An 11,899-nucleotide genomic window follows, 5' to 3' on the forward strand; every position below is an offset into this window, starting at 1 on the left:
GCTGTTTTTCAAAATTCTCGTTGATGTAGTAGATCTTCAAAGCGTGGACGTACCCTATTTCCACCATCTGCAACGTAACGCAGAAGTAGTTGTAGCTCGTAGAGTTGACAATGAAAGCGGTGAAAATGAAGACCTTTGCGATAGTGATGGCCCAAAGAGACCAGATGGAGTGCACATACTCGTTCAGCAAACCCATTAGAGGTCCAAGGGGCAGCCAGCTTATCCAGCCGTAATAACTCGAGACGTCGGGACCCATAGTACCGACCATGTTAGTCATGACCGTATTGACCCCCATGTTCGTCGTCGCGTACCAAGCTACATAGACGAGGTAGTCTGGACGAGTGAGCTCCGAAAAGAAAGTGGACCACTCAGGATCCAACGACGCGTCGACGACGCCTGAGACTCTGCGAACACGCCGTTTTGAAGGCAGTGAGGAGATCATCGCTACGCCAAAAGGGACGCCCAAACAAAGCCAGTACCCCACTAGGGTCCACATAGGGGAGACCGTGGGAAACGCCAGTATAAGCTGCCAAAGGATGGGAGGTATTATGGTGGCCATCTGTTGCGCCATCATAGCGATGCTCATCGACAGGTACTCCCAGTCTTTCGCGTATTCCGACAGTGACAGGCACGCCAAGGCAACGTAGTTTATCCCATGACCGAATAGGAAGAAGGCCGGCAAGTACAATTGCAAACTACGGCTAGACAAGGTGAACAGTGTCCATCCCATGGCGAAGAGACCGACGCCGACGCCTCCGCAGGCGCGCACGCCGACGTTGTCATAAACGTAGCCCGGAACCACAGAGAGCGCGTACTCCACTGAGGTCGCCAGCGTATAGAGGGCTTCCACCTTGGCAGCCTGTGCCGGGCATGGGTCAAGATAGTCAACTCCGGGCGGAAGGGGTACAGTGCAGTGGTCCATGACGGAGTTGTCGCACAGCCAGCAGTACACACGGCTTCTAAACAGAATAAACTGGGTGTGAGGCCAGCCATAGAACCATGTGGTCGTTAACAACGTTGCTACTCCGAAAAGAGCCGCACGGACGGCAAAGTTCATTCAACGCGGTATTTAAGCTTTTGACGCAGTCATCAAAAAAACACATTGAACGCGTCATTCACCCTCTGTACTTCGACACGCAGGAGGAGGCGGCGCTTGCATCCATTCACCCGGCGATTGCGGCCAATCACTGGGAGGCATCATATAGACAGGCTGGTACGAGTTCTCGAACTGACTGTATTGTCCAGGGTACGGGTACGCTGGATAGAGGACGTAGGGTTGTGGATTCTGAGGAGGGGCTTCAGGCTCACTTGGTAGCGAAGTCACTGTGAGAGGGTCGTTACGACGACGAAGTTCCGCTTCCCCATGAGCGTGACGACAATTAGCCCCCGCCTTGCAGTGGCCCTTGGCCCAGAATGCACACATCGACGTTTTAAAGTACTCCTCAGTGTAGCGGAGGTCATCCACGCAATGCGCGTACCGGCACGACTGACTGGACCTGGAAAAAATTAGGTGATGGTGGTGGTGGCGGACTTACTCTTTACAGACGCCCAGACGAAGCAACGGGCAGAGGCGAGTCTTCAGCACGTCCTGAGGCAGGCCCGCCTCTCCCTTCCGCTTTTTGCGCTTTCGGCTCTTCTTCGTTTCAGATTCCTCAGGCCGAGAGATATCAGGTCGCAAACACGAGACGTTGGTCTTCGAGCAAACCGAATTGAATGGACAAGACAGGCATCGCTCGGTGTCCAGAGGAGGAGCCGTCGGAGGTGTGAGGCACTTTCCACCACAGCCTTCACTGCTGCAGAACCCAGACTTGGACTGTTCGCAGATAGTAAACTGATCCGTTATTTTCGGCGTTCCGAATGCAGTTGTAACATCGTTGCCTTTCCGCATATCATCTTGAATCAACACACTAAGAACTTCCTCGTCTGATTGATGTGCCGATCTTATGCAGCCGCTGGCAGGCACGACGGACCCGAAGGCCGACTGAAGATAGCACGGCTTCTTGCAGCAAGACCACACGCGCCTGCTATCCGTCTTGGACCTAGGTACCGGAGAGCCGTTGTGTCGCAAGCACGGACTGTTGGCGTTGACACCTTCGTCGTACACGCAGAGGCAGTGGTAACACCTCTTCGGCTGTGATGTCAACCCTAGAAAATTCGCGATGGTTGTTATTCTGGACCAGGAGCTGTCGCCACACGCAACGTCGCCCAAGACTCCTCTTCGTATGAAGGTCAGAAGAGCGGAGAAATCCGAGGGGTCGAATTCTAAAAAAATACTGCCGTCTGGAGTCGTTTCCAACGGGAGGAAACAATCGCAGAGGAAGGATCGTCTTCCTGCGGAGGAAGCGAAATCAGTGCTTCTCGATCCACAATACGGGCAGACGTACACAAAATCAGGCACGCGGTCCCGGCTAAGCATTCCGTGTTCCACAGCGAGGGCCGACAAGAGCCAACACTTCTGAAGGACCCTCCTACCGACAGTGAAACTGGTGCCGCCTACGTTGAGGTTGAGGGCTTGAGATTCGCTGCATCGGGTCGTCGACAGCGAATCGGACATAAGTTGGAGATAATAGACAATTCAGTGTGACAAGCACGCCAATAGCTGCTCCGTTTTAAGAAGTGAATCCGGAGTGGCCGAGACAAGGCTTTTAGCCATCGACAGCACCCAAGACAGCTCGTTTTCGCGCAGGTCCAACTTCCAGGCTCCGCCGCAAGTGCAAGTCGCGTTGCGCGTTCGGCGCCGCTGTGGACAGCGTTCGCATATCTCGTCACTGGAGAGGCTGTGTCTGTGAGTAGCACGCAGCAGGTCTGCCAGCTGCTGGTCCACGGAGTCAGGGTCTAGCAGAGACCCACACTGGGTGCAAGGCCAGCCTCCGCCGTCGAATGCCGCCGTGGCATCGAGGTCCTGTGCCGTGTCACATGCTCTGCACACTGTTCCCGGCACCCACAGGGAGTCTATCAGCGGCCGGTACTGAAGCAGGTTGGAAAAGGCCGAAACGCCACAACTGCTGCTTACACGTCTAAGCAGGGCAAAGGGGTCGTCAGTGACAGACGCGGGGTCCAGGCTGAGCAGCCGGTAGGCGATGCGGGCGAAGTCCAGGTCGTCAGGCGGATGTATAGCACCAGGCACATCACAGTAGGTATCATCCTCATCCGAGTCAACGAAGAGTAAGGCTGGCTGCTCAATTCTAGAGATGACCCCTTCACACAACGACTCCTCTTCCGGTGAGACGTCGAACAGTCGACGCGCCTCCAGATCCACCAGACGTGCGGCTTCAGGCGCCAAAGAAACGTCCTTAGAGTTTAGTAGTTCAGGCGCGCGGGCGCGTACTTGGGCCGTCGGTTGTGTCAGGAGGGTCTCTATGACGGTGTGCAGGAAGGCACTCACCGGGGCAGGCAGTCTCCGTAGACTATGTAGACGGTCGATGGGTCCGCTGGCGCTGGGTGAGAACAGTCCACGAGGCCCACTTCTTGCGTGTCGCAAACCACTGAGTGTCGTCCAACACCAACAGGCCAGTGAAGACGTCCACACGGAACGACAAATGCCGGAAAAGGGAGTGCCTGGACAGATCGTTAACCAGAGAGCGAATGCAGTCGCCCCCTAAAGCTGACTGGACGTATGGTGTGGTCACGATGAACCCCTTCGTATCAGCCTTCACACAGGTCGCCTTCGTGTTCACATTGCGGACTAACTCTCGAACGTAAACCTCCAGCCAATGCCGCATATCCAACAGTAAGTCTGGGTGGAAAAGCCGGCTCAACGGTGACAGCAACCAGCACTCGAACCCGCCGTCGAAAAGGTCTGCCTTGAACATGGAGTTGTCTGCTCCGGACCTTAGTGAGCGAAGGAGTTTGTGGAGGATGAGTAGGGTGTCTGGTCGTAAATGGGAATGGCGGATATCGTATCGTCCGAGTTTGACTCCGTCGATGGTCCAGTTCTTGTAGACGTTATCCCCAGAGAGCTCAATGAGCTGCTGTAGGTTTTCTAGCGTACATGTCATCACGGGCGAGCAAAAGGAGAATGAGGCGGAGAGTCGGCGGTGGATCGCGGGCAGAAGGCAGAAGGGTGTCTTCTTCATGAAGGGTTCGTCCTCGGGAAAGGCACTGTCGTACTGGTTCCAGAGGACGAAATTCTGCTTCTTCAGGTTGCGTGCGAAGAGGACGTCCATAGCTAGTCTAGACAGAGACTCGCGAGTCCCGGCGTATCTGAGGACGAATCCTACAGGGAGTCCGGCCACACTGGCCACGTCGACTCGGTCCAGGAAGCGCACTGTGTAGTTGGCTGCGTTGTTGAGGACGAAGGCCTCGCCACGACCCGTCGCGTCACGCTCAGCAATCAGAATGGCGCACCGAGAAGCCAGTTGCTCAAGCGGGCGGAGGATTTTGGCTTCACCGAAGGTGACTGCAATAACAGTACGTTGGGACGTGAGCAGCTCCTGCCGCAGCCAGGAACCCGCGTGTCGAGTTACCGAATGACAAGGCACATCCCTAATTTCTACGTGGACCTGCGAGTTGAACCCGACACAGGGCAGTTGCTCGGCGACTGCGTCGACCAACTGCTCTCGAAAGCCCTCGGAATCCCATGATTGGGTTTGTAATCGGAACGTCGTAACGGTGATGAGTAGGTCCTTTTCCACAAGGACTTCGACTGCGATTAGGACCTGCTCCACCTTCCCAAACAGCAGAAGCAGCTTGTACGTGGCTGCGGCCTGGCCGTCGAGGCCGGCGAGGGACCCCACATCGACTGGGGATCCCAGCGTGCAGCGAGCAGCGGACACCCGCGGACTTAGCAGCAGACAGCGCAACAGCGGATCGAGGTGCTCAAGGACAGCCACGTTTCCCACGCCGTCTCGCCAACTTTCAGATGCCAGCTCCTCTTCCGACAGCTCCACCTCAAATACGCGACCCACCACCTGACCCGTAGAGAGCTTTGTGTTCTCTGCGTTGCCTTCGACGACCGAGGAGCACTTTGGAGGGCGCTCTGCGGAGACGAGGAGACGGGTGCGCGACCTCAGCGGGATTTTGAATACCTCGGGACGGCCAGATACCATAACTCCCAACACGAATCGGTCTGCCTCCAGCTCCTCCAAATCAGCTAGCAACCACGATTTCGCTCCGACTTGCGGGAGCACCTGCACAGAGTCTCTCCGAAGAAGATCCCTGACGCAGCTGGAGGCCACCGCCGAGGTGACCTCGCTTCTGACTTGAGTCCAGTGCGCCTTCAGCGAACGGATGACGTCCTCAGTGCTGGAGTTCCAGGCGTCCGCGAGGGACAGGCAGGGCTCCTCGCGAGACGATGCTAGGCTCGGGACAGGTGCCCCTATGATCAAGGGAGGTAAAACAGGCCGGTCGGCGGGGACATGTGCTTCCCTTGATTTGGTGATAGTGAAGAAGGAGTCTAATTTCACTATGCTTTTGAGGTGGAGTTCCTTCCGGAGCCATTCTGGAGGTTTCACATCCTCAACCGGATTGCTCACACGTTGTAGAATGGCAGGACACACCACCAGCTTCAGGATCTGTGTTGTCAGACGTTCAGTGTAGTAATCCCAGTCGAGGAGACGCGACAGGCACCCGTCCCTGGATCCCGTCCACTTCTGCAAGAAGTGGGCCTGTTCGACGACTGCAGCTTCGAACAGGCGGACGGGAATGGCTCTTTCTGAGCGCGACTTGTTTGATGGGAACGCGGAGACCACGAACTCGCACTTGATACCGCTTTCCTGGACGTAGGTCATGTCACCAAGCAGCTCCGTCAGCCGTCGAGCGGTGGTAGTTCCCATAGTTTTCAGAGGAGCAGATGCTTCCACGCTCTTGGAGAGACTCTTGCTCTCCGAGATAAGGCTGAAGACGATTTTCTTGTCTGCTGTGCCCCCCTTTCTTTGGAGGAACGCCAGCCATCGCCCGCAGACTTTGGCGGCTTCCCTGTAGACTTCTTCGCGCGTACTGCCCTTGAGGTATACAGGAAACATCTCCTTCTGGAAGTTCTTGAGCATCTCGAGCTCTCCACGACGCTTGATCTCGAAGCCCTTGCACTCTACGATGCGGTCGTCGAAGTCGTAGACGACGTAACGCTTCTTCAGCTTCTGGCCCTCCTTTTCGGAACAGGGAAGCATCATTGCCTTGTATGGGCCGTCCATTTCGAAGAAGATGGAGTTCTCTGACGAACGGCGGAAGACGCCATTCTCAAAGTGGAGAAACTGGTGGTTGGTCCACCTGTCGTGCACGCCGAGGTTAAGCACCGCGCAGGGATACTCAAACTTGGCAGTCACCTCCTCCGAGCCCCTTTGCAAGCGCACATTGTAAATCTCAGGGAACCCTGTGGGGAATAGAGTCCAGATGCCGTCTGTGTCCAGTTCCAAGGGCTTACCGATCTTGGCGCAGAGCTCGTAGGCTTCGCTGCATGGACCTCGCCATCGGGGCTCACTTAATGATCTGAGCGCCCGTGAAAGTGGTGACGGCAGCCATCTCCATCGAGTGCCAATGGGAGCCTTTCCGCATGACATATCCGTAGAAGGAGTTCAGTATGCACTTGTGGGCAAGCTGAAGGCTTTCAAACAGTAATACCTCGTTTGAGAACTGCATACGTAGGGCCTCCGAGGTGGCGGCCTCCAGCTTCGACTCCGCCTCCTTCTTGTGCTTCTTGTATATCGTGCGGCGATCTCGAAAGGCACGAACGGCATCCACGTAGAAGGGGTTCTGGCGTTGGCAAACTACAGAGTGGCGGTCCTCCTCGACGGCTAGCTTGAACTTACGGCTGCTTGCAGGAAGCACCCAGCCTCACCTCTGCCTTTGCGAGAGTTTCTTAGCCCTGTCAAAGAGTAGTGCCCTCTGTTGAAAGGGTTGCAGCTCTCTCCAATGAACCTTGGCTGCGCCTCGTTTGCCGTCAGCCTCTTCGTCTTCGACCGCCAGCGACTTGTCGGGTTTGATTGCACGACCAGTGAGACTTTGGATGATTCCGACGTCGTGGTACTCTCCGGAAAGAATGTTACGAAGCTGGTTTATCTGCGGTCTGACGCCCGTAATGCCCCACGTCGCCTCTGGTCAGCGGGAAATGCTCACCACGCCAACGCCATTTGAGAAGTCGCCTGCAGCTTTCCATCTCATCCCTCCACGGGCAGGCCTGGCACGTTTGGTCGTCGACCATCGACGACGGCTGCAGTCGTTGCGTGAGGATGATGTTGGGGTACATGGCAGCGACGTCCAGATGGTAGATCCGGGGGGATACGGTAAGACGGTGCCACTGTTGTAGGCTGCTTAGCCGCTTCCGCACGTCGTCAAGGATGTCCTCGCGGTTTATAACGGGAAGAGGCCCAAACGGACACTCGCTGCTCAGCCAGAAGTCAAACACGCGCTCAGCCCCATCAACCAGCCGTTGGTAGGCCTGCGGATCCAACTCGAACTCTTCCGGAATGTCGTCGCGGAAGATGCCAACATTCAGTTGGTCGACCTTTCCACCGATATAGGTTTCAGTGTAGAGGAGGCGGTCCTTGTAGTACTTCTCGTCGTCCTCTACGTGCTTAGTCGGGTACACAACACTGTTCTCAGTGGCTTGGGCCATTAACAGGTGTTCACATAAGGTACCAGATCCCTTTCGAAGCACGTCGTCTGGCTGCGTGATGAACCGGCGTACCATCTCACCGCTAGCGGAATGATGGAGCTCAGGGCAAGAATGAATCTGTGAATGTATTGTACGTACAAGAAGTGCGTCGCTAGGGCGTCAGAGACGCTGTACTCGGCCAGCAGTCGAGGACTGGGTGAGATAGACGGCGGTTACTGACTGCGAAGTGGCGTACGGGGTCATCAGCTCGGGGTCCAACTCTCGGGGGTTGAACCGGAGCTTCTCTCGGGTAACGGCCTTCAGACCACGCGATCCCAAAGGCAAGTAGGAATCACGGTTAACCCAGCACAGGCAGTCCATATGCAGTGCTATGGCTCCTTGCACTTCGGCAGCTTGCCTAAAATTCCTATCACGGCTGACACCCCTCATAGGGAAGCCAATTTCATCCTCCATGGAGATCCCGTGGGACTTAGCTCTACTCAAGACATAGGGGAAATCGAAGGAGTCGCCGTTGTAGGTGACAATGACATGAGGAGAGCTCCTTTGAATCAACTTAAAGAAGGACTGCAGCAGCTGCTTCTCATCCTCAACGTTAACAGCCTGGAAGTAACCTTGAAACTGCGGCTTGGGGACGTAATCGAAGTCTGGAATCCGTTCCTGCACGATGGAGTTATTTACTAGGAGGTAACCCTGGTCGTCGACCATGATGGAGATGCACATAATTGGGTCCACAGCCGAGTCGGGGAACTTCAAAGGCGCCTTGGTCACTTCGATGTCCCACGAGAAGATGCGGAGGGGAGGTGCCACCTTTTGCAGGTGCTCCTCCGGGCTGCGAAGCTCCACGGATTCCGGGTACTCAGCTGCTAGAGATGCAGGGCTTCGTCTTGCGTCTGGGTGCCAGGTGACGTCGTACCACTTTCCACACCGAATGCCAGTGTCAATCAAAGCGCGACTCAGGTAGCTCACCTGGTGCTCGCAGAGGCCCTCGGCCATGAGAAGCGGGTCGTTAAGAACCATCTCCTCTGCAAGTCGGGTGTCGGAAGGCTGATAGGCCGCCGACAATGATATCAATTGTGGAGCGGCCTCCGGTCGCTTGGCGCAACGAATTTGTTCGAGTAGAGGTGCGTGGGCATCGAGCAGCTTTCCCAGCAATGTAACGAGCGCCCTCATGTCGTCGACGGTGCTCACGCTGACTTTAAGCATCTGCCGAGAGCTGTATGGGGCCTCTGCGTCCTTGGAGAGGTTGCCCTCCTCCTCCAGATCAATTCTCTCTACATGCTCGACGGAGGTCGCATTTTTGCATGCTCGAGTCGCCATGGCTTGCACGTGGTTTCCCAACTGGAGCAGAACATCTTTTACAGCATCTTCGGGGAGTCGTACCCCTTCGAGATTGCGCCGTACCTTGAGGTAGAAATAGGGTCTGAAAGGGACTACGCTGTAGAACGTTTCGCCCACAGAGCTCGCGAAGTACAACCGCAAACACGATACGCGGCACTTGCTTTCAAGAATAAGTGAAGATATGCGGACATTGAACAAATAGCCGAGTCTGCAGACAGGATCCACCCTCTTCCGTCTGGATGCGCCTTGCTGAGTCAGCGGAAATTAATGGGCTTACCTGCACCAGCTGATCATGTGGGTGCTTGCTGACTTCAAATCGTTCGTAGAGACCCATTGTGAGTTTTCCAATAATATTTTTTCAATTGAGCCCAGTAGTGTTATGGACAACGACCGTTGCTTCGCTTGTATGGAGCCGCTCACCAGCGGGCTGTGGAGTACATGTTGTGGCCACGTGGCCCACGAGGCTTGCCTGAATAATTGGTTCCGCACGTACAACAAAGACCGGGATAAAACCACAGCGTCCTGCCCTATATGCAGGCAGATGACCAAAGCGGTGGGTGGTCGCTGGTTCACGCGATCAGCATGTGCTCCACTTCGTTGTGCCTGATTTGCACCTTGAAAGCAACGACGAGAACGACCCTATGATGCTCAAATTGCGTTTGTGCGGAACCGAGAAGAGACTGGCTTCCGCCCAGTCTGATGTCGCAGCCCTTAGACTGGAGGCAGCGAGGTCAAAGGACGCCGTTGACCTGCTGAGGTGCGGTTGGGGTAACCTCATCCACAGAGCACAAGCATTTGAAACTGAAAAAGAGCTCAGTTCCGCCAAATCTAGCCTGCGAAGTCTACAGAAAGTCCACCAAATGTGAGAGGGCGCGAATTGCTCCATGCAGGATCAACCAAAAAGTAGACGACCTCGACTACAGCGCGTTCAGCTCAGCAGTAAACGACAGGGCCTCGCGCCTCGGAGTGTTCGTTGACTACAGAGACTTGAAACAGTAGGAGGGACCGGGATGGGTCACATAGAACGGTTGCTAATCAGAATGGCACCATACACCGACTTACCATTGAGATTCAGAACTTGAAGTCCAAGTCGGATGACGTACGGTTAAGGCCGGCACCGCCGAAAAAGAGACCATTCGAGTTCGCTAGGTACAATTCAAGTGCGAAGAAGCCGAAGCCGGCTGCCTTTCCGTTGCCAAAACCGTCGAGGACGCTGATTGAAGGCCTCGACGACGACAGTGTTGTTGACTCCGTGTCCAATGCCTTTTCTCGCTGAAATGAGTCGTAGAGGCTGAACGCCTCTCGTACGCGTGGTTCAGATTCCATTACGATCAACAGTATATTTGAGCTACATTGACTGAAACCTTAGGTCAATACTCTTCCGCATCGCGCCTGCTTGGATTGGTTTGAGTTCATGGGATCGGAGCTTCGCCCACCTCATCTAAGCCGGAAATTTCACTGCTCTCGATGGTCATCGTTCGAGGAAAGCATAGTGTTTCTTGTGAGTTCGGAGTGGCCGGTTTGGAGGGCGTCACGGCTGATAAGGTGGACTCGCAGCGGATGGAGCCACCCAATGGCGCCGACGTCTCAGAAGAGCCATCTAAAGGCGGGAGAACAACCTCCAATGTCTCACAAGAGCCATCTAAAGGCGGGAGAACAACCTCCAATGTCTCACAAGAGCCACCTAATGGTGGGAGTACGACCTCCGATGTCTCACAAGAGCCATCTAATGGCAGGTGAACAACCTCCGACGTCTCGCAAGTCACATGTTCCTCCAGAGGCAGAGCTTGAGAACACGGTTTCTCTTCTGCTTGAGAAGCCGTTTGACAACAGTTGAAGAAGGACCACTTTAATCGCCCCTTGCGAGTGGCAGGCGGCGCCGGCGGAGCGTCGATGACCACCGCGCTAGCCCTGCGGAAGACGTAGCGTCTGAGAGTTGTTTTTCGGTCGGGCACCATGTCCCCAAATCGACCGTCGCGCCTTGACACCACAGCGTCCGATACAAATCTGGATGGGCCCAATGCCTGGCAAGAAGAATTCGTGGTGCAGCTGCTGTCTGATGGACATGCAAATTGCAATACCGGCTCCATGGATATGCTGTCGTCCTCGTCAAAATAGGTCCAGCGCGAGGTCCACCGTGGCCTGTCGCTGACACGATCGAGTCGAGTATCCTCCGAGGCGTTACGTTGACTTCCATCTATCCCAATCAGCAATAGGCTGTTAGTTGGGAGCACGGAAGCCGATTCCCCAATAACATTTCGCGACCCCGCAGGGGTTGAGCTGGACGGCACGATATCGGACGGTCTCCGTGACCGGAAGTGGCATGTTTTCGGCTTGTCAATCGTTCTCATTGACAGCCTCACCTTCACGTTCAGAAATCCTACCGAACGCCCTGAGCGCTTTAGCTTTACACGAGCCGCTATTGATGTCCTAGCCGGGCTCAGAACGCCTAAATCAAGCGAACAAGAACCCAGTAGAACTTTCGTAGGATGGTAATGCACTGAGAATCTGATACTCGTGGTCCCAAATCCTCACCTCAAACTACTTGACTGAAGTAAAGGTAGGGCGAAAACTCGACCGAATTTGCAATACTCGTCCTCACTGCAGACCACAGGTGGAAATCGTAAGCGCTTCTCACCAATGGCCACGTGTACAAACAGCTCCGTCGTTGGCGTGGCATCAGGCACCTGCGACAGGTCCTCAATGACCACAATGACGCTCTTGTGACTCATTTTCACCGATGCGGCCGCAACGCCTAATAGTGACTATTTTGCTAGCGTTCGCCATAGGCGGTGTTGATCGAGACATCAACAAGCAACCGAACCCTCTGGTTACTGTACGCGTGACCGAACAGATCCCAGCGGTGTGAGGATCGGCGTATGCATACACTCAGTGAAGAAGAGAAGAAGATCCTTATCAACCGTCTGGATGAGGAAAGGCGCCGCATTCAGCGTGCGAATCAACAACACAATCTAAAGCAGGTGTTTCTGGACAGACTTACCGACAGCA

At 55.1% G+C, this 11,899-nt stretch overlaps 5 protein-coding genes across 9 annotated transcripts; 1 reads left to right on the forward strand and 4 right to left on the reverse strand.

Moving 5' to 3' along the window:
• Window positions 1-1,057, reverse strand: KVP17_004509 (uncharacterized protein; the record flags this gene model as incomplete). 2 transcript variants are annotated; one of them, XM_068522750.1, is given in 2 exon segments in its annotated part: window positions 55-67; window positions 75-922. In XM_068522750.1, coding segments are annotated over 2 exon segments (861 nt in total).
• Window positions 1,058-1,111: 54 nt separating this feature from the next.
• KVP17_004508 (uncharacterized protein) lies at window positions 1,112-2,554 on the reverse strand (the record flags this gene model as incomplete). Its single annotated transcript, XM_068522749.1, has 2 exons — window positions 1,112-1,496; window positions 1,536-2,554. 2 exons carry the CDS (start codon window positions 2,552-2,554, stop codon window positions 1,112-1,114), a joined length of 1,404 nt encoding a protein of 467 aa, XP_068372155.1.
• A 21-nt stretch (window positions 2,555-2,575) lies between these two features.
• KVP17_004507 (uncharacterized protein) lies at window positions 2,576-9,224 on the reverse strand (the record flags this gene model as incomplete). Of its 4 annotated transcripts, XM_068522748.1 has the most annotated exons (8): window positions 2,576-3,437; window positions 3,466-6,390; window positions 6,419-6,748; window positions 6,776-6,996; window positions 7,025-7,603; window positions 7,633-7,744; window positions 7,773-9,139; window positions 9,168-9,224. In XM_068522748.1, the coding sequence occupies 8 exons, from the start codon at window positions 9,222-9,224 to the stop codon at window positions 2,576-2,578; spliced, it is 6,453 nt and encodes a 2,150-aa protein (XP_068372154.1).
• Window positions 9,225-9,269: 45 nt separating this feature from the next.
• On the forward strand, window positions 9,270-10,166 carry KVP17_005341 (uncharacterized protein; the record flags this gene model as incomplete). Its single annotated transcript, XM_068515149.1, has 4 exons — window positions 9,270-9,443; window positions 9,472-9,752; window positions 9,781-9,885; window positions 9,914-10,166. 4 exons carry the CDS (start codon window positions 9,270-9,272, stop codon window positions 10,164-10,166), a joined length of 813 nt encoding a protein of 270 aa, XP_068372159.1.
• A 1,255-nt stretch (window positions 10,167-11,421) lies between these two features.
• Window positions 11,422-11,622, reverse strand: KVP17_004510 (uncharacterized protein; the record flags this gene model as incomplete). The annotated part of the gene is made up of 1 exon (XM_068522752.1): window positions 11,422-11,622. The coding sequence occupies one exon, from the start codon at window positions 11,620-11,622 to the stop codon at window positions 11,422-11,424; it is 201 nt and encodes a 66-aa protein (XP_068372158.1).
• Window positions 11,623-11,899: the final 277 nt, after the last annotated feature.

This window comes from the organism of the source record quoted next (genome assembly GCF_019968985.1).
Source record: "MAG: Porospora cf. gigantea B chromosome Unknown PgB_NODE_720_length_11899_cov_127.715, whole genome shotgun sequence".
NCBI lineage: Eukaryota > Apicomplexa > Conoidasida > Eugregarinorida > Porosporidae > Porospora > Porospora cf. gigantea B.